This window comes from Callithrix jacchus, chromosome 15, assembly GCF_049354715.1.
Source record: "Callithrix jacchus isolate 240 chromosome 15, calJac240_pri, whole genome shotgun sequence".
NCBI lineage: Eukaryota > Metazoa > Chordata > Mammalia > Primates > Cebidae > Callithrix > Callithrix jacchus.
In genome coordinates, this window is record NC_133516.1 from 21,238,787 (window position 1) to 21,260,206 (window position 21,420).

The following is a 21,420-nucleotide window of genomic DNA, read 5'->3' on the forward strand; positions in this document are numbered from 1 at the left end:
ATGAAAGATTTTTTTCTCCATAGTAGGACAGAGACTATTTCCAGACAAATTGAAGAATTTTCCTTCCTAAGCCATCCTCTCTGCTTGAACGAGAGGTAATAAGAGAAAAGAAAAATGCCTTAATCTGAACTAAACAGAAAGGTAAAATTCAAAACGGAGAATGTTCTGCAAAATGAAAGGTAGAGGCAAAGAATTGATATTGCATCAAGAGTAACTGCAACATACTAATTCAACAAGACATGGACTTTAACACTATAAATTATAAAATCCTCAAAACAACCCTGAAAAACGAGATCACAAAATATAAAATGACTTCAACTTCCAATTTTCTTGGCCAACATGATGGTTACTCCATTACCTCTCAGTGGTAGTTCACACACATATACACAAATACACACACACACACACACACACACACACTACAGTGTACTTACTGAACTGTAGAGATAGCCTTCACCATTCATGGCCACGTAGAGGCTGGCCTTCACTCCTTGGATGGCCACCACACGCAGGCCCACAGGAATTAGATTGAAGAGAGCTAGAGGGGAAGAAAAGAGGGAGGAAAAGATCAGTGACTTTTTGAATAAATAAGTGTTTTTCTTATAATAATTATTTGGAGAATTAAAACCTATTAATTGAAATTGGTGGAAAAATGGAGAGAAAAAGAAATAAAGAGAGGTCTAAAAATGAGAATTGACTTCTTGACCCTGCACCAGCATTAATTACCTATGTAACTTCAGGTAAGTTACATAAACTCTGTGGTAAAGGGGTTGGATTAGAAGGTCTCTAAAGGCCCAACAGGATCTGAGATCCCAGGATCCTTGATCCTTAAAAGGAACAGATACTCGAACAGTGTAATATAAGATATTTTTTTTCTAACAAACTAATAATATAAACCAAAAAATTCTCAAAAGTAGAAAACATATCTGTAGTCATAAGAAATATTAAATATTATCTTTAAAACAGGCCAAAGCTTCTTATTTTTAGCCCTTTCCTTGTGGGTTCTGAATATTGTATTGAACACAGAAGAAGAACACAAAAATTACTGACCTATTGGTGATAACATTCGAACAAAACTTTTCTCTTGATATCTCAATTTTTTACATGCAAATAAAGGGAGATAAACAGATGGGTAGATGACTGATAGATAGCTTAAGCTATAATGGATATATTTTATATCCAGGTTGGAAAAAAAATATATATATATATATATTCAAAACCATTAAGAGTTTATTTGATGGAAATAATTCAGTATCCTAAGATGAAATGGAAACATGCTTGCAGTCTTTACATACTTGAGTTACTCATCATTCAAAATACTCAACAGTCTATATGTCCACTTGGAGAAGGAATTCATAGATCAGAAAAAAAATACCTAAGAGAACCTTCTATTTTTCTTCCAACAATATATTTCCATGAATATATTTGTATCCTTGGCACTAGTTCAGTTCCTTCTGAGATTACAAAATAAGCATAAGCAGAAAACATTGCCCCTACCCTGAAACAATTCACATTGCATATGGAAGAAAAGTGATCATATAGTTAGGTTCTATAGAGGGCAACATGGATATTTAAATATCTCATGACCATATGCATAAGATAATATCTCTGTAGTTCAGTTCATATCCTGACTTAATTAGAAGATTGCATCCACCTTTTCTATTGATAAAATTTCTATCAGGTCTTGTCTTCTTAGTTTTTAATACAGGATATACATAAATTAACCCAAGGGATACCATTATTTAGGGATGCCTCTATTTTTCTGGGCTTCTCTCAACCTACAATACTGAGCTAAACACACGTACATACAGAGACACACACTCGCAGTATTTGTCTTTCAGTCAAATGTTGAATTGAGAGTTGTAGAGGATAAAGCCTTAGCCACAAGTTTAGTAGAGCAGGATTCCATTCTCAGCTGTTGACACTGGATCAGTTTTTTTGCTTCTTTGAACCCATTTCCACATTTGTCACGAAAATTAGATGAGATAAGAAACTATAAGTAGTTTCTTATAGATTAATTGTTTGCTCAATTTAGATGTGAACTAGTTTTAGTTCTTGCTATATTCTTACCAGTGTCCTTGTGTTACTGAAATAACTTAAGAAATACAAGAACTAGACAAGGTCTAGCTGGGGAGAAAAAGCTAAGACATATGGAATAATATGATACAGTGTATAATTTCCTTCTATAATTAAATGTAATATATGCATTCTATATATATTCTCTATGTTACAGAAGTTCAGGAAAATGGAAGATCTGTGTGGCCTGAAGTATTCATGGAATGCCTTACACAGAAAATGGAACCTGAGTTGACACGTAAAGAGGAGGCAGAAGTTGAGAAAGCCAAGAACAGAAAACACTTTAGTGAGGCAGGAAGTTAGGTGGTTTTGCAGAGTAATGTGTGTAAGCAGAAAGGGACTGGCAGACTGGAGGATCTGATTTATATTGGAGGGAATGAGAAACAGCCACGTAAATAAAATAAGGATAAGTAACTGAGTCTGTCACTCTAATCTTAGAGATCTAGACTTCACCAAAGGGGCAACAAGATGTGTGACATACAAAAACTAGAGCAGCAACACAGATGATGAGTATGAGATTTGCAGACACATAGTTTCTAAACCCTCCACTCAGTTACATGGCTTTGAGCTATTCACTTAACCTCTGCCTTAGTTTTCCTATCTGTAAAATGCCCGTGGTAATCCTTACTGCACAAAGTTGATAGAACCAAATGCATTGTCATGTTTCTGAAAGTGATTCATAAACAGAGATGTCTCCTCTCTATGAGCTATTTTTCATGAATACCTAATTCTTCTGTTTGTCAGATAAAGTTACCATAAGGCTGTTGTAAAAAACCAACATATTACCTCAGTAATATTTTTTAGTTTAGATTCAGCAACTTGCTTTAGTGCTTTACAATATAATACTCGGCCGGGCATAGTGGTGCAGGCCTGTAATCCAAGCACTTTGGAGGTCAACGTAGGTGGATCACCTGAGGTCGGGAGTTCAAGACCAGCCTGACCAACGTGGTGAAACCCCGTCTTTAAAAAAAATAATAATAATAAAATATAATACTTTATATTTGTGCCACCTTAATTTTCAAAATGCCAATGTATTTATTAATTGTATTTGATCCTCAACTATAAACAATATGAAGAATTTAGGGCAGAATGATTACCTTAATTTTTAGAAGTACAAAATGATTTAGCATTAACCCAGGGGAAAATGCATCTAAACAAAGGTTTTTCAGGCTCTCTAATGTGGTTACCTGTCGAAAAAAATCATATTTCATTTTTTTGTTCTTTTAATTTCCTCTGATATCCCTTCTTTCTTTCTTGCAAATAAATAGATTATTCAGCTACATCTTACATAGCCTGCATCCAGATGTAGTTCCTATGTACTCACTACTGGCCAATGAGAGGTAAGTCATCACATCATTATAAGCTTGAGAAATCCTTCCTTAAAGACAACTTAGAGGTGTCCTTTGCTCCCTTTTCAACCTTTGCTATTGCTGTTTGAATGGGGATATGGTATCTGCATCATCTCAAACCATAAAAACAAGGACACTCCAATGGGTGTTGACAGGTGAGCTGAAGGAGCTGGGTCCCTGAGAGCTTTGTGGAGCAGTGGCACAAGTCCAATATTCAATTACCCAGGTCTGGCTTTTATGTGAGAAAATAAGTCCTTGTTATTTTAGTCTGTGCAATGCAGAGCCAACCCTAATCCTAACTGATAGAGATGCTAATGAAAGCAGAATTAATATGCAAGATATGAACTAGATGTAAGGTACTTACACATTTTAAATAAGAGTAGATACTGGAAAACACTAAGTTCAGTGACAATTAGTATGAGGAGGAGAAAAGACTTCCCAGGATAAATGCTAAGAACACTGGTTTATGTAGCTGACCATAGAAGGAAAAGTAACTATAAAGTTTTTCCTACGTGAAGAATGAGAGAAAACTGCTGATGCTAGGCAGGGACAAAAACAAGAAACCTGTCTCAAAGTTTTATATGAACCACAAGATAATAATGGCTTTTAGCTGATTTCCTTTGAGAGACTTACCAAGCCCATTTTAAAAAATCAGTAAATGATTTGACATGAGACTTTACGGGTAAAAGCTAAACACGATTTCTCGGGAAAGGTCTTTGTCTGCCTCCTAAAATCCCAAAAGGTGGCAAATGACTTACCCTTATCTATTAATTATCTTTAGAGTAGCATACTCTGGCTCCAGCTCACAGGAGCCCTTCACCACTCCTTTCCATGCTTCTCAATGCCACTGCCCTAACTAGTAGTAACTGGGCTACTTGACTCCACCCACTCTTTAAGTTCCTTGCATCCTCTTATGCCATTTTCCTGCTTACAACCTGCAGTGATTCCTCCCTGTCTCCAGTGTCCTTTACAACCTGGCTCCAACCCACATTTCCAGCTTATCACCTGTCACCCCTTCCATCTGCTGTAACCGGCTTCACAGAGCTTTTTGCCATTTCCTAAGTTCCCCCTCGATCTTTAACTAGGCTGGAGTTTGTCCTCTTTTGTCCTCTATCTCTTTTTGGAAAGCCTATCTTCCCACATCTAAATTTGGCCAGTTCTTTTCATCATTTAAGGCCTACCTTGTTGAATGAACTCCCCCATGAGTCTTGCCCAAAACCCTTCAGAAATAATACTTCCCTTTTCCAGATGGCTTATTTCTTGTGGGTATTTCTGTAATGATATTTAGAACATGGTTTTAGAGTTCTTTGTTTATATCTCTGTCTCCATCCCTACAATGCAAGACTCTTGAGGGTAGTTGCTGTAATGTCTAGCCCAGTTCCATGTGCATAGCTTTATTAAATGAATGTTACTATATGGGTTATGAGAAAACACATTATTTCCAGGAATTTGGGTTTTCTTGTTAGAATGAAAATTCTTTTTAAGGTAAAAATGAAATTAAAAACTTAAACCATCTCAGTCTGATATTTCAGGTTACATCTACAACATACATTTCTGATACATGGCACTTTCACTCCAATATTGAGTGCTTCTAGTAATTTGATCTTCCTCCTCCTGCCTTCTAAACTCCATCTTTTTGCTAACTTAGTACCCTCTCCTTGGAATGTCACTCTCCCTGTATCTTCACACTGAAATCCCTGACATGAAATGACACACCAAATGCCAAGTGCTTTCTTTCACTTCTTAGCTGCCCTATTCCTGGATCCAGACTATATTTATCACAATTTATAGTTTTATTCCTCTAAAAAAATCTGTTTCCTCTCCCAATCACAAGAAGATTGTAAGCTCTCCAAAGCAAAACACACATCAAAACTACACTTGTATAATGTGAGGAAAGGAAGAGAGAGAGAGACAGAGAGAGAATATGCAGGGTAGTATATATTATGCATATATTAACAATTCCAGTAAAAAAGTGCTAAATACTACAATTATATGCAATATCGAGTCCAAGTACTTAATCTGACATTTAAGAGGATCTCTTAAACTTGTCCTTTCCAAAAGGGGGTATCTTGTTCTAAATGTTTTTGTAAAGTTGACTCTTTTATTTTAAAAAATGAAATAATGAAGTTGGTACTTTTTGGCTCCCATAAACCAAGCTCAATCATAAAACCTCAAGGAAAAAAGGTATGGGAAAAAGGTAATGAAGGAAAAGTACAGTCTCTTCAACAAATGGTGTTGAGAAAACTGGGTATTCACGTATGAACAAATGAAATTGGACCCTTATCTTATACCATACACAAAATTCACTCAAAATGGATTAAATAATTAAATGTGAGACCTAAAACTGTAAAATCCCCAGAAAAAAAAAAGCAGAGGGGAACAAGGGGACATTGGCCTTGGCAATGATTGATTTCTTAGATATGACACGAAACGCACAGGCCAAGGAAAGCAAAAAATAGACAAGTAGGATCACATCAAACTAAAAAGCTCCTGCAAAGCAAAGCAAACAATTAACAGAGTGAAAAAGCAACCTATGGAATGGGAGAAAATATTTGCAAATTGTATATCTGGTAGGGGTTCAACATCCAGAGTGATAAGAAACTCCTATGACTCAATCGGAAAAACAAAACAAAACGAATAAACCAATTAAAAAATGAACAGAGGGCTTGAATAGACATTGCTCTAGAACAACATACAAATGGCCAACAGGTATATGAAAAGATACTCAACATCATGAATCATCAGATCATTATGAGCTGTGAACCTAAAATAAACATTTCCAAGTTATATCAAATATTAAAGGATCACTTTGATTAATCATGCTACAGAAATGACTGAATTATCTTTATATTTATCTCTATAAGAAATATATTATAAAATTGTTGTCATTTGAAAGGACATTCAAAAATTATATATCCATAATAATGGAAAGGAAATTTACATACTTATGCTATCAGGCAAGTAATCAAAATATTTTATTGTTTTCCTGAGGGCTTTTTTTTTTTTATCACCTTTGATAGTTCCCAGCTTTTCAAAATTTAAACTTTTGTGATTTATTTTCTCACCTTACTCAATTTTGCATATAATTTATATTTCATTCTATTTATTTTTTTCAAGGGAGTATCCCACATAAGATAAGCTTTAGGACTTACAAAACCTAAGTCATCCTCAGGTTGAAATTTAAGTGGAGGGAGAAAATGAGAGAAAGTAGCAAATGACAAAAGAAAAACTAATATTCATTGAATGTCTACTTTTTTTCAGACTTCCTGCTAGGCATTTTGATACGCAAAATGTCATTTTATTATTAACTCATTATTGACTACTTAAAATAGCTTCTTCTAATAGCATATAAAAGTCCTAATTTCTTTGAGGAGTACAAAGTGAAAAAAATTGAGAAAACATAAAGTACCGTCCTAACCTTTGGAGTAGGACCTTGGCCTTAGTAAGTTGAACTTGCATACAGAATTGTAAAAACCTGACTTAGCAGTCATTTACTCTTATCATAAATATTTGTTGAGCACTTACTATATGCCAAATGTATTGCTTAGGTTAAAAAAAAAAGAGTGCTATACATAACAGGTGTGATCAACAGTGAACAGACCTTTATCTGTGAATCTTCCTGAGGCTTCCACTATTTTAAGGGCAAGTTGAAGGTACCAGAAATTTTATTATAATCTCCAATGACTAGAAATGATATCTTGATTTTAGAAGCTGTTATTCAATATTTGCTGAATAAATACATGGATCAGGAGTAGTTTTTCCTTATGCATGTTTATCTGTAAATTTTCTAAAACATATTTTTATAATTATTTAAGAAAAAATTGAAGATAATATGTATTACACATAGATTATATTCAAATATGGACTCTAAAAGGAAAGCCAAAAAACCTACATGCTACAAAGTCTGCGAGGGCAGAACCATGGGATGCATGGACCTGGTGAGGGTAAAAGTATGTATGTGTGTAGAGTGATGGAAGGTTGGGGGGAATTAAGAGGTAGGAAAGAGATGGGGGAATGTGTTACAATTGAGATATTAAACATCTTGTTGTCAAGGCATAATGGCTCATGTCTGTAATCTTAACATTTTGGGAGACTGAGGCAAGAGGATCACTTGAGCACAGGTATTTGAGACTAGTCTGGACAACACAGAGAGACTCCATCTCTGCAAAAATAAAGATGATGAAAAATTAGTCAAGTGTGGTATGTGTGCCTGTGGTCCCAGCTACTTGGGAGGCTGAGGTCAGAGAATAGCCAAAACCTGGAAAGCCGAGGCTGCAGCAAGTCATGATTTCACCACTCCACTCTCGCCTGTGTAACAGAGCAAAACTGTCCCAACAAAATAAAAAATAAACATCCTGTCCAATGATATTGGACCAAAACATGTACTTTGTAAAAGTGCTATATTCTACTCAACTTAATTTCTACCTGTATATTATCCACACCATATTATTCTAGTAAGAAAAAGATAACAATCAATCCAAAACACATAAGAAAACAATGTGACAACAAATGAAGTTGCAAAGAAAGAGAAGAGGAAGAGAGGGAGAGAGGGAGGAAGGAAAGAGAGAAAAAGGGAGGAAGAAAGCTCATTACAAACTATATTTGGAACATCTAAATCCAGTATCTTTCCAAGTAACTTCTGAGGACAGACTCGTTATTGCTTGTAATGAAGAAAGGTATAAAAAAGTAAAGTTGTATTTAGAAATTTTAGGTCTAGGATGGGTGCGGTGGCTCATGCCTGTAATCCCAGCACTTTGGGAGGCCAAAGAAGGCAGATGAGGAGGACAGGTTCAAGACCAGCCTGACCAACATGTCGAAACCCTGTCTTTACTAAAAATACAAAAATTAGCTGGGTGTGGTGGTGTGTGCCTATAGTCTGGCTACATGGGAGGCTGAGGCAGGAGAACACTTGAACCCAGGATGCAAAGGTTGCAGTGAGCAGAGATCGCATCATTGCACTCCAGCCTGGGCGAGATTCCATCTCAAAAACAAAATAAAATAAAATAAATTCTAGGTCTATTTTGTCAAATGGGCAATAAAAAAGACTCATTCTATAACCCATTAAAAACCCAAGTGGAACATACTGAGACAGAATGGGGATATTTGGGTTTATAATTGGTGCATTTTCAATGTTAGATTTTCTTGAAAATTCCGTATCATTTCCCACATCTCAAAATGTTCTCAACCAAGATATTTTATTAGAAGGTGAATAAGATCATATCCTACAAAATCTTAAATTAAGTTACTACCAGGTTATTTTCTCCTATAATAAATCCTATAGTCTCTCACAATAATGTCTGTAATTATAATACTTATAATATTTGCAGGCCACTCAATTGGTTCTTCCCTAGTTATGAAATTAATATTTATTTCTGTGATTTAGAATTTACTTAAATCAATTATTCACTCTCTCCATTCTCAGTAGGAAAATGCTATTATTGAATATCCAGCAAAATAGGTCATATTCTGAGCTCTTAAATCTTCCAATACAAAAATGGTTATATAAATTATGGTACAATGGAATGTTCACCCAGGCAAATTAATTTTTCATTCCCTTACCCTAATTCCACAGCATTCCATACACAGCACTTATCACAGTGATTATTCATATTTATATGTTTGTCTGAGGTTCCCTGAAAACTAGGAATTCTTCAAGTATGATATATGTTTTTGTTTTGCATCCACATTGCATTTCAAAATAAAGCTGAAACAATTGTTGTTAATCCTCTAAAACCGCACTTCTTACAGAAATTAAAGGAAAAGTGTAACTTGCCCTATTCTTTTAGCTTTTAAGTCAAGGAAACAAGACTCGAATGAGGACTAAATGTAAGCTACGTAGAAGTCGTAGCTTTAGTTCATGAGACCTAGTTCTAAAATTTAACGGCATTGTGGTCTTAGTGACTCCAGGTAGTTTAATGAGGTTGCAATTATTTGAATTTTTGCAATCAGATTTTGGCGATGACCTTGAGCAGGAGGATATAAATAACTCTCACATGCTTAGCGTTCCAATAATGGAACACTAGGCATAAATGATTTAACCACTTTGAGCATTTCTGGGCTCTGAATCCTTCACTGGATAGTTACGAACATCAATGAGGTAATAAAAACAAACCACTTTGTAAACCATAAAAGATATGAAGCATGACTATCAGTGTTGTTAGTGGTTTTGCTGTCACTGTTGTTTTTAGATCTCCAAATCTGGAGTTTTCATATTAGGAGGAACACGGCTGGGTGATCATTATTCCATATTTCAACATAAACTTTTTAAAAAGTTATGGGAGAAAAAAAGCATGTATTTTATCTTACATGGAAGATCTTGTAAGCAAAATCAACTATGTAGTTAAAACATTGTTAAAAATGTAAACATCAACATACTTTAAGCTATACTGATTCACTGTTTTATAAACAACTGACCAAATAGTCCAACTGACTAAGTTATTTTCCCACTGAATTTATTGACTTACAGAGCTGACTAGTGGTTTGGGACTTCAGAGACTAAAATTTTTCTTCTAAGCATTGGCTGACAGCATATGCTGCGAGTTTTCAGCATAATAAAAATGAACAGCATTATGATCTCTTTCTTTGATAAAAGGTAGTAGAAATGTTTGCCTTAGCTCTGGTAGAAGTCCTGCCACTGGCTTTTAATCCTGATGATACTATATAACCTTTCCTATGACACTTCAAAGATCTTCAAAAATTTGCATAATTAACAAGTCAATTCAACGTGATTCTTTTTTCATTAAGATGAAAAATGAGGCATAGCACTATCGATAATGAAAGCAAATGCCTGTCATTACTCATTCTCTGCTGCCATTTATCTTAGACTTGTCTCAGAGCCCATCTGAAGAATTCAGTGAACACCACAGGTGACGGACGGTCCATAAGATCCATGGGCAAAAACATACTCCAAGAAATCTTTGCATGTTTTGAAGCTTTTAGATTTGCATCTTCTACAAATCTTTCATCAAACACTATGTTGCCAAAATCAGTATTATGGCCTATAGGTTTATGCATTAATTCATCACATATATTCCAGACATTGTACCAGGCACTTGTAATAGAATGGTAGGAAGACAGAAGTGGTACCTGCCATCATGTTAGTTAAGGTCTAAAATAGATAAAAGTAACCACATGTGTACTATGTATCTGTCTTTACAGACCAGGGAACTGAGGCTCAAAGATGTTGTTTTCCCAAGGTTATAAAGTCAGCTAGTGAAAAAGCTAAGATGTGAACCTAGGTTCTGGTGGCTATAAAACTATAAAATATTGTTGCTCTTAAGATATAAAATAAAATTCTAATGATCACAATTCAAGTAGTTGTGAAGAAAGTGGGAAAAATAGACTATAATAAGAAAATGTGAAAACCTTACCAGGAATTTTTTAACCAAGTAGAACCATCCTATTCAGAAGGTACAAAATCTTTAGTTTTTCGTAGATAAAATTACACACACACAATACAAGCAAACTTATTTGAGTTGATTTTGATATGCTCAAGTAAAGCTGTGTGCTTTGTTGTCATTAATCCCTAAATAAGAAAATATGACTGCCTCATTCCAAAAATATTAAGTGATCTCTAGAAATTAACATAATGTGGAAAGATTGGTTTTTAGAAATGAAGGGATAAAAAAGGACTTGAAAAATAAAATGAAAAATTTCCTCACTATTCTCTGCTTCAAAATCTCTCAATCCACCCATGTCTACTATAATCTCCAGTTAGAAAATTTTTCTAAAGAACTGCATTTCACTCGTTGTTCAATAACTTTCATTTGTTCCCCATTTTCTACAATATAAAGCTGAAACTCCCCTAAGTGTCAGTTAAGGCACTCTAAAATATAGCCCCATGATACTTCCAAATAATTTCTATGCTTCATGCAAACTGGTGGGTTAACTTTTCCCCGACATGACAGGAGCTTTCTCCACTCCCTGATTTCATGCCTCCTTACTGGAAATGCAACTGTCCTCATCTTAATTTATTTATTTTGTTCCTATTCTTCAAGAATTGATTTTAAACCAACCTTTGTTGATCACCACGGCTTTTGAGGATGTGTTAGATCTCTGAAATCTGGCAATTCTTCTAATCACTTGGTAGTACCTGTGACACTGTGCATTGTTTTATTTTACATTAAAATGTAAAACCTCTTATGCTCTGGGAACAGCTAGAAGGCAGGAATTATATCAGATTCATTTAACCCAGTAACTAGAATGCAGTCGGCCTTCACTGTGTTGGTATTAATGAAAATAAAGCATGCCTATGGCAGGTGTATGTGAAAACCCAATCATTTGGTTGTAGCTGCTTGAAACAATGTCTTAAGGAGACATTTGAAGCCACGCCACAATGATTGTTGTGAGAATTTAATGATGTCTGCTGTGGACACAGGATGGGGCACTTGAGCCATTGGTTGGTCATCTCCTACTTGAGGGCTTCCTTTTATAATAAAGTAGCATAAAATATTCCATAAAAGAACAGCAATGATTGGCACTTTATTTTAAAACCAGTATCTTATTGTATAACTTTGGCGGCTCAAAGTTATAATAGTGTAAATTTGGAATGCAAACTTTAAAAATTGAAGAAAGAATAAACAACTCTCCAGAGATAATTTAGCTTAATGGTTCACAGACTTTGCTGCATATTACAACCTTCTGAAAGGTTTAAAAATTCTGATGTCCAGACCACACTCCTAATAATTAAATAATAATCCCTGGAATTGAAGACAAGTACTTTATAACTCCTCAGATTATTCCAATATATTTCATTGTTGAAAAACAATTTAATATTCAATAGCCTGGCATAGTTCTAGCAAGCTCAGAGGCGATACTGATTCTTCCCAAATGTTACCAGTCAACGAACCAAACCTTGCTGCTCAAAGTATGAACAGCATCTTCATCATCTGGAGCTTGTTGGAAAGGCAGAAACTCAGGCTGCATCCAAGAATTAATGAATCAAAATTTGCATTTTAACACAATTACAATGCATTTAAAGTTTGAGAAGTGCTGTGTGCTTGGTTCTCAAAGTGTAGGCCCCACTCCAGACATACTGATTCAAAAACAAAGATTTCAGAGCCATTGTTCTAGAGAACTTGGATGTTTGAGGAGAGGCTGCTGTCTTCCTTTGCATCTCAGTAGGACTTTTCTGCTCAGATCATCAGTAGTGTCAAAGATTGTAAAGAAACCATATGTAATTGTACATTCTAACTCTTTCAGAGGGAAACTTCAAGTGCACTGGAGGTTAATCTTATCTAAGTTAGACTTCGATCAATTCTCCCAAAGAAGAGAAGGTTGGTCTAGGGCCTAAAAGAGTGCTAAAACTACAGAAGTGGTTCAAAAATGGCTTCCTACCCAATTTGTCAAAGCTCTACTCAAGTCCTTAATTTTTCCTGAAATTGCTCTTGATCACTCTTCAGTTAGCATTGATATGTCCTGCTGAGACTTTCCAAGGCACCTCCTACCATATTGGTACATTTTGATATTATTAACTTAAATCTCCTACATATTATTCCCATTTTCCAGATGAGAAACTCTGGTTTTAAAGTGTTAAACTAACTGCCCAAGTTTATCCACCTGTAAGTGGAGATACCCTTATTAATATCCATGATTGTCTGTCCCTAAAATCCTATGGGCTATTCATAACACTGTTCTGCTTCCTCAAGCATGGAAAATGAGCCCTGGTATATACTGTAGAAACAATAACAGTAATGTTTTCTGCTTATACCTAATCAAGGAGCAAGGAATTTTCTTTAGGATATTTTTAAAAATTCAATTATAATACTATGGAGTGGGCTTAATAGTGCTGTACATAGTTTGACATAGGTATGTGTTCTACATTCGAATTCAGTATCAAGGGAAATAGATGTACTAAGTGCAACCTCACTGGATCTTGGCTAGATGTCCGTTCAGTACCACTCTATCTAGGCTGTTGAATAATACATGAAAATATATATCCACATACAAACACACACATCGTATCAGATATATGAAATATGCAACCAGGTTATTTAAGATCTTTAAAATTAATGTATGATGGTTTACTATCTCTAAAAAATGTTTTCATTTACATTTTAAATACATCAAACATTAAAGAAAAATCCTTGCAAGTTCACTGTTTAGCCTATCTAAAGTAAACCACCATAATATTTTAGAACTAAACCATGTTCCTTTCTTAATGTCTCTTAAAAGTGTTGTCTGAAGAATGCAGAGGTACGATTTAAGAGATTGTTTATTATCCACTGAGAAATATTAACCAAGAAACATAAATTCAAGATACAGTGTAAACTAGATGAAGGTACTAACACTGGAACTAAACTTGCTGAATTCAAATCCTGGGTTTATTATTTAATATCTGTGTAGCCATGAACTAATGATTTAGACTTCCAGTGCCTCAGTTTACTCATCTTCAAAATAGAAATGATTATAGTACCTTTTGTAGGGTTATTATAAGAACTTAGTACAATTTCAAAAATTTTCAGACCTGTACTAACCATTTAGAAAGTGTTCCGTAAACATTGGTTATTATTATCTGATGCCCCCAAGTCAAAGATTAAGAAGTAATGCTTGATACATACGTGACCATTTTGTTTTCCAAATCCTCCATTCCAAATATGTCGTTCTTCTTTATGCTTCACGGTAGTATGCCGTGAAAAATGCTAACCTATATGAGCATTCATTTATAATTTATACCTTATTTAGTCAGTGGCTAAAAATAGTGCTTAATCAAACCAGGGACATATAAGAAACTCCACTGTAATTCACTAAGAATACAGACAAATCTATACAACCTTGCAATCAATAACTTATGTTGAAGACAGAGCACAGGATATGGTATAGTAGAACTGAATTCTACTTACTCTACGTGGAGCAAATCAACTCTCATTTTAGAGCCTCAGAGTAAGGTAATGATTTGAGAAATTTTAAAATAATCTCTAATTCTCACACATCAAAACTTTAATACCCTTTTGCACTACTTCAAGAAACCCTCTGTTTTTAGTTGCTTATGCTTGAAACACCTGTTTCTTTTTCCTAAAACATGTTTAAATTTACACTGCTGCCCATGGATGAATAATAAAAGCAATGACTCTCTCTCTTATGGGCAAATATACAATTTACATATTTTCAGAAAATGATGTCTCTATAATTATCACCATGAATATATATATTCATGTAACATTTTGAGAATATTTGTAACACTGTGAAAACATCTTCTATTGCTATAGAATTCACTTTTCCAGACTAAGCATACTCAATTTTCTTCTTATTTCCATAATGGACAATGACTTCCTAATTCAACCCTTGAATTCTCTTAAATTATATGTCATTCTCAAAACAAAATGGAAGCATGATCCAATTAGCATTAATTTTTCAAGCTGGGCATTGTCACACGAAGTCATATTCATTTTTGATGGCATTGTTCTGTGAATTGACTTTCACTCATTTATTCAACAAATATTGAATACCTAATATGTGCCAGGTATTCTTGTAGGTGCTGGAGACATAACAGTGCAAAATGCAGACAAAGCCTATTGCCCCCATGAAGATTACATTCTAATTAAGTCTTTCCATTTCAATGGTATAACGATTATACTACTGCTACTATAAATGAACTCAGGCCAACAATGAGTTAAAGCAGGTATAATCAATGCCCTTAAGTAGTTCATAACCAAAAAGAAGTCAGCCAGTCATATACCCAATAAATACATACAGATGAAACAGCATTAAAGTATAAGAGATGTGCAGTTTGTTCAGAGAAAACAGTAGAATGTACAGTTAAATCAGAAATGGGTTTCAAAGACAAAAGGCTTTTAGAGGATGACATAATTAGTGGAAGAAATAACAAAAGCAAGTATAGGACAGAATGAAAAAACTGTGTGGTATATGTAAGTAATATTTTAGCAGTAAGAAGACATAAAAAAACAGGTACATTAGATCGTGGTAAGAATTCTAAAGAAGAAAAGAAAATTCAAGTAGCCAAAGGAGACCGAAATATTGAGGATAGGGATTGAAATGTATATAGATTATTCAGAAAAAGATATTTTTGAGAAAAAGGCTTCCTTTTCTTTTGAGACAGCATCTCACTCTGTCACCCAGGCTGGAGTGCAGTGGCACGATTTCCACCACGCCCAGCTAATTTTTGTATTTTTAGTAGAGATGGGGTTTCACCATGTTGGCCAGGCTGGAAGGCTTCTCTTTTTAGTGAGGTGTAAAGACTATGAGGGATTCAGCTGTTTAGACCTTTGGAAGAACATTCCAGAAAGAGGGGGATAGCTGGTCCCAATGCCTTCAGGAAGGCACATGGTTGGTGTGTTTGAGGAACAGCAAGAAGGCCAGTGGAAAGAAAGAGGAAAGATAACAGGAGGGATGAAGTAAGGAAGCAATGGGTGAGATTATATAAAATGTTATCGGTCATAGGAAAAAGGACATCGACTTTTACTCCGAGTAATACCTGATGAAAGGGATTGAGCAAAGAAGTGAGTTTATTTCATTTTATCTTTTAACTGGGTCACTCTGGCTTCTGTAATGGAAAATAGGCTGAAGGGGGAAAGCCTTAAGTAAAGAAACCAGTTAGAGAGCTATTGCAAAAGTCCACGGAAAGAGGAGAGTATTTGGACTAGAGAGTGGCAACAGGGTATTGAGATGTGCTTGAAATCTGTATACATGCACATTAAAAGTAGAGGTGAATTCACTGCTACTTTCCAATTCGGGGGAAAAAACACTATATATTTGCTCTTACAATTTTGCCCTCCTTTGTAATGTGTTTAAAAATAAAAAGTTTCCTATTTTTTGAAGGTGAACAAAAATCATTGTCAGCTCATAGGCTTGCAAAATATCAGATCTATCAGAGATGTTGGTTATTAACATTTTCAAAACATCTCGTTTTACAGAGTAGAAAACAAAGAATTCATTCCTCGGAGGAGAAATGGGGGGGGGCATAAACCAAGGAACGCTTGCAAAATTTCAGATCTATCAAAGATATTCGTTATTATCTTTTCTAAACACCTCATTTTACAGAGTAGAAAACAAAGGATTCATTCCTCAGAGGAGAAATGGTGGTGGCGGGGCCGGGTAGGGGGATGGGGGGAAGTAAACCAAGGAACAGAAAGTTTGTGGGACTTAAATAAGTTCACTCAGCTATTTAGAGAAAGAACCTGGACTGGAAACCAGGCTGTCTGACTCACAGCCCAAACCACTTTGTCTTACAATTGGTGATATTTAAGGGATTTATGCTGTTCCTTTAAAGTAGTGTTCTGTTATTTTGATTTAACAAACATTGGGTAAAAGCCACAGGTATCCCAAACACAAAAATCTTCAGGGCCTAGGCAGGTAGGAAGAAAATGTGGGAGAAAAGTAGATGAATCTATTTCTTAAATATAATCATTCCCCGCTCCCCAAGCATGCCAGCTAAATGTAACACATTTGAAGCTCTTGGGATTTTGGAAAATCTCCATTGCTCAGCTAGGCAGAAGGGCAAATAAGGAAGTCATACACTAATAGGGAAAACACAAAAGCAGATAAGGAATTGCAGTATAATGCTACTCGTGCAGCTGTAAACATATGCATAAGCCTCAAATACAGTACAGTAAAGTGAGTGAGTGTGGGGTTTTGTATGGGGGCAGCAGTTGAGACAAGATGGCTAAAGAAGACCGCACATGGACAAAAGAAGCAAGAGTTGAGGAGGGTTCTGAAGGGTGAGAGTGGCTTGCCAGGTGGATAAGATTGGCAAAGACATTGCAAGTGAAAGAAATTTATATATGTAAAAGCTCCAAGATATCCAACTCTGTGATACGGGCTGACCTATATCACTACATATATTTTTCTTCTTTTTCATAATTCTCCAAACTTATATTTGATCATGCATCTGTCCAGAATTGAGCCTTGGCTCTCTTCAGATAATAAATCAAAATGTAACAGATTTCACACATGTTTAAGATAATAACAAGTTTGAATTTCAGTGCCTACAGACCTCTACTTTCCCTATTAAATTAGGAGTCAGATCCCCATAGAAATAGGCTTCGCAGTCCCAGAACAGAGATTCCCTTCATTAGCAAATGTGAGCACTTCAAATCCTGGGGGCAGAGGAAAGATGCCAGTTGTACTTGCTGCAGTGCATCCAAATAATCTGGATGGCTTGTCAAAACACAGATTTCTGGGCCCCAGCCTCACAGTTTCTGATTCAGCATGTCTGGAGTGATGCTGGAAAATGTGTATTTCTAACAAGTTCTCAGATACATTGATGCTGCTGGTCTAGGAACGAGACATTTTATGTGATTACTGGCTTGTACTTCAATATCCACCAGTGTAAACACCTTCAAATTTTTCCATATAACAATAGCTGCCACTGCTAAGAATTCTATTTCTGTTAAAATCGTCACTGTGGATGAGCTCTTCGCAAACAAGGGGTCTTTCATCCCTAGTGATTAAAATAATGACAGCAGATGATATTTATTAAGAATTACTGTGTTCTAGGTACTGCTTGAAGCATTTTTCAGGAATCACCCATTTATTCTACACAACAGTCCTGTGATCTAAATACTATTATTGTGATTTAACAACTGAGAAATTTAAGACTGAGAGGGGTTAAATAACTAATCCAAAGGCAAAAAATCTCAAGTCAGATCACCTGGACTCAAATTCTGATTCTACCATTTATGTGTGCAACTCTAGATCTTTAAACACACCCTGAGAATATCACACAGGGATTTGCAAACTGATGATTTCCTTCCTGCTGGCAACATACCTTTCAGAACAAAGGGTATTGAGGGAAATGGAAGCTGTCAATCAGTTTTTCTGAGTGTACTTTTACTTCTATATCAGAAGTAAATAAAAGACTATCAAAAGGTTAGCGATTCTTGGCTCTTGTAATTTTGTGCTATCTGAATTTGTATCAATCAAAGAAAGTTTACATTACTTGCTCAAAGCTAAAGCACCAGTCATCACATAGAGCCAAAAACAGATCAAAGACAACCTCAGTCCTCAGCTCTTTCTAGGAATACACTTAGTTAAGTAGCTCAAATAAGATTCTTAACTACTATGCATTCTACCTAGAAGTATGCCCATAAAAAGTCATAGAGCAAATAGAAAAGAATATGATTTCAAATTACTCATGTTTTGCTTTACTGACCAGAAAGATACACGGGAACAGAAGTCTTATGATCAAAAATATATATAAGGTCAAGAAGAAAGTGAGGAATTGAGGCTAAAAAATCTGGAGGTGTTATCCCCTTATGAGTTTATGTAAGGGGGTAAGCCATTCGAGAAAATAATTAGTGTTTGGTCAAATTTTCCACAAATATTATTTGGAGGCACTATATTTAAAATTAAAACACAGTCAACGAAAACACATTTCTAGCAAATTTAGAACATTTGTATAATATTCTGTAGTATCTGCATGCTGTTATAATAAGAAATACAAGATTTCATTCATAACTTCCCCCAACTCACCATTTGGATCATACTTCTGTTCATAGTTTAGCAATAAAAGCTTCTGCTGACTTTGGCTGTGTCTATATACTTGTGGCTGGTGGTATTAAAACATCATATGTTTGGTATTGTATAGAAAACATAACTGAATGACTAAACTTTTACATTTCCAATTGGTTTTCTGAAAATCAGACACAGACCATTTTAAAATGTTTGTTGATGCTAAACTCATAGTGAATTTAACACATTCATAAAATCTAAAGAAACTGTATTTGTATTCATAATTGATAAGAACATAAGTATTAGAAGTCTAGACTGAGAGAATCTGAAGAAGTAAATCCCAGATTAACTAAATATCAAATATATAAAAAAAGAAAGAATACATTACTAAAACAAAACATAGGAGACTTTTTTAATAATTTTGGATAAATACAGCCTTTTTAAATCGGAAGGAAATGCTGAGGGCAGGAAAGTATATTTAAATAAAACAAAAAATAATAAAGCATGGCAAAAAAGAAAAAACAAAGGCAACAGAATTAGCAAAATATAAAAGGTAAATAACAACAAAGAACTGATTTTTTAAATACAGATTTTTTTAAAATAAAAAAGGACATTTCATAGAATCAGATATAGGCAGACAGTTCATAGGAAAGGAAGTGCACATCAGCCTTAAATAAGTGTTCAACCAAACTCATAATTTAAAAAAAGAAATTAAAATTTATATGTTAAGGTAACAAAGAATCAAGTTTTGTTTTGTTTTGTTTTAGACAGAGTATCACTCTGTCACCCAGGCTGGAGTACAGTGGCACAAACTCTGCTCACTGCAACCTCTACCTCCCTGGTTCAAGCAACTCTCATGCCTCAGCCTCCTGAGTAGCTGGGATTATGGGCATGTGCCAACATAGCCAGCTAATTTTTGTATTTTTAGTAGAGATGGAGTTTCACCATGTTGGCCATGGCTGGTCTAGAACTCCCGACTGTCAGGTGGTCTGCCCACCTCTGCCTCCCAAAGCGTTGGGATTACAGGTGTCAGCCACTGCAACTAGCTAGAACCTAAAGTTTGATAATACATTTTGTTGACTAGATGATAAGAAACAGACAGTCTTAGAGTAAATTTGCACAAGGGAGAACCATTAGGTAATATTTTTCAAAATGAAGAAGGCACATACCATTGGCCCAGCAATTCTGCTTCTAAGTAAAAATCCTATAAGTGTATTTACATATATGAAAAATTACTTATATAGGAGGATATTCTTTATAGCATTGTTTGTATTAGCAAAATACCTATAGGAAATTAGTTATTTAAATTATCTATTTAAATATGTATTAATATGGAAAAATCTTGCAGATATACATTTTAAGTTAAAAGAAAGTGCTGAATAGATAGATCAATATAGATACAGACAGAAGGATGGATGGATAGATATTGTACATGTTGATAAGTACACAGACTGTATCAGGAAAATACCAAGAATGTGCCCAGTTGGCAATGGAGGGGTGTGAAAGAAAATTGCTTTGGACTGTGTCAATGACTTCTAATGAATATCAGAAACACACTCATGGTTGAACAAAGTTTGTTTTAACCAACTCGCAGCAAGGAGGAAAAATACACACCAGAGCAGAACTGGGGTGTCTTAGCAAGAGAATGTAAAGAAAGATTTATAGGATTTGGATGTGTGTCAAGTGGTTTTAAGGAGGGCTCAAAGAAATGTGGATCTGCCCCAGATTGGATGCTCTAAGGATGTGGGTGTAATTCTATGGCTACTATCTTAGTAATTCTTTTCTAGAAGACAAGAAGGACAGCAAAGTCAAAGCTGTGTTTGGTAAAGAAGCAGCAGCCACTCACATAATCTAGGACAGAGACATATTTGGTCATTTTGTAGTTTAGAAAACATTTTTGTTTTTGTCTGTGGTCAGACATGATTAAAAAGTTTGCTTTTATCTTGACCCATCATGTCTCAGTGGCTTTGTCTAATTTCAAATGTTGTGAAGTTGTCTATATTCAACAGAAGGAGACCAAGTCTTCTCGGGAGTGCCAAGGCACCTTCTGGCTCTCAGAGACTGTTTTGCTATTTCTCAACTATACACCCTTTTGTGTCTTTGCAATTTTGTACCATGCACTTATCTTATCTATTCAAAATAATTGTTAAAAGAATATCAGGACTAAAGGAGACCTTAATAGTCACTGAGTTCTGAAACTGGATTCCTCCTCCCACACCAAGGGGGTTTTCTTATAAACCCCTCCCTTTGCCTCAAGTGCCAGAATGGCATCTGCCTGAATATCTCCAGTCTCACCATTGTACTAACTTGTCAGGCAGCCCATTCCATAGTCAAATGGCTCTTAATATTTTATTGTTCAGAGGTAAAGAGAACAATACATTTGGTTATAATATCGCCATTGTTTTCTTCCTAGCATTTTTTGACCTCTTGTTCTATGGTAACTCAGGAAACAAAATAATTAGCTTTTTAATTTTATGTAAAATATTCCTATTAATACCCTCCAAACTGCCATTGTCTTTTTTTTTGGTCTAGTGTTCCAACACAGTTTTGCATTTTTTATCATTACATTTGCAGAGATTACTATCTG

General features: G+C 35.2%; 1 protein-coding gene across 8 annotated transcripts in view; it reads right to left on the reverse strand.

Annotated features, from left to right (window-relative positions):
• FGF12 (fibroblast growth factor 12) overlaps positions 1-21,420 on the reverse strand; it is a 584,819-nt gene that overhangs the window by 187,650 nt on the left and 375,749 nt on the right. For all 8 annotated transcript variants that reach the window (XM_035276103.3, XM_003734814.6, XM_078350516.1 and 5 more), the window contains one exon: positions 435-538. In XM_035276103.3, coding sequence (XP_035131994.1) covers positions 435-538 — 104 coding nt within the window. The remainder of the gene's footprint in view (positions 1-434; positions 539-21,420) is intronic.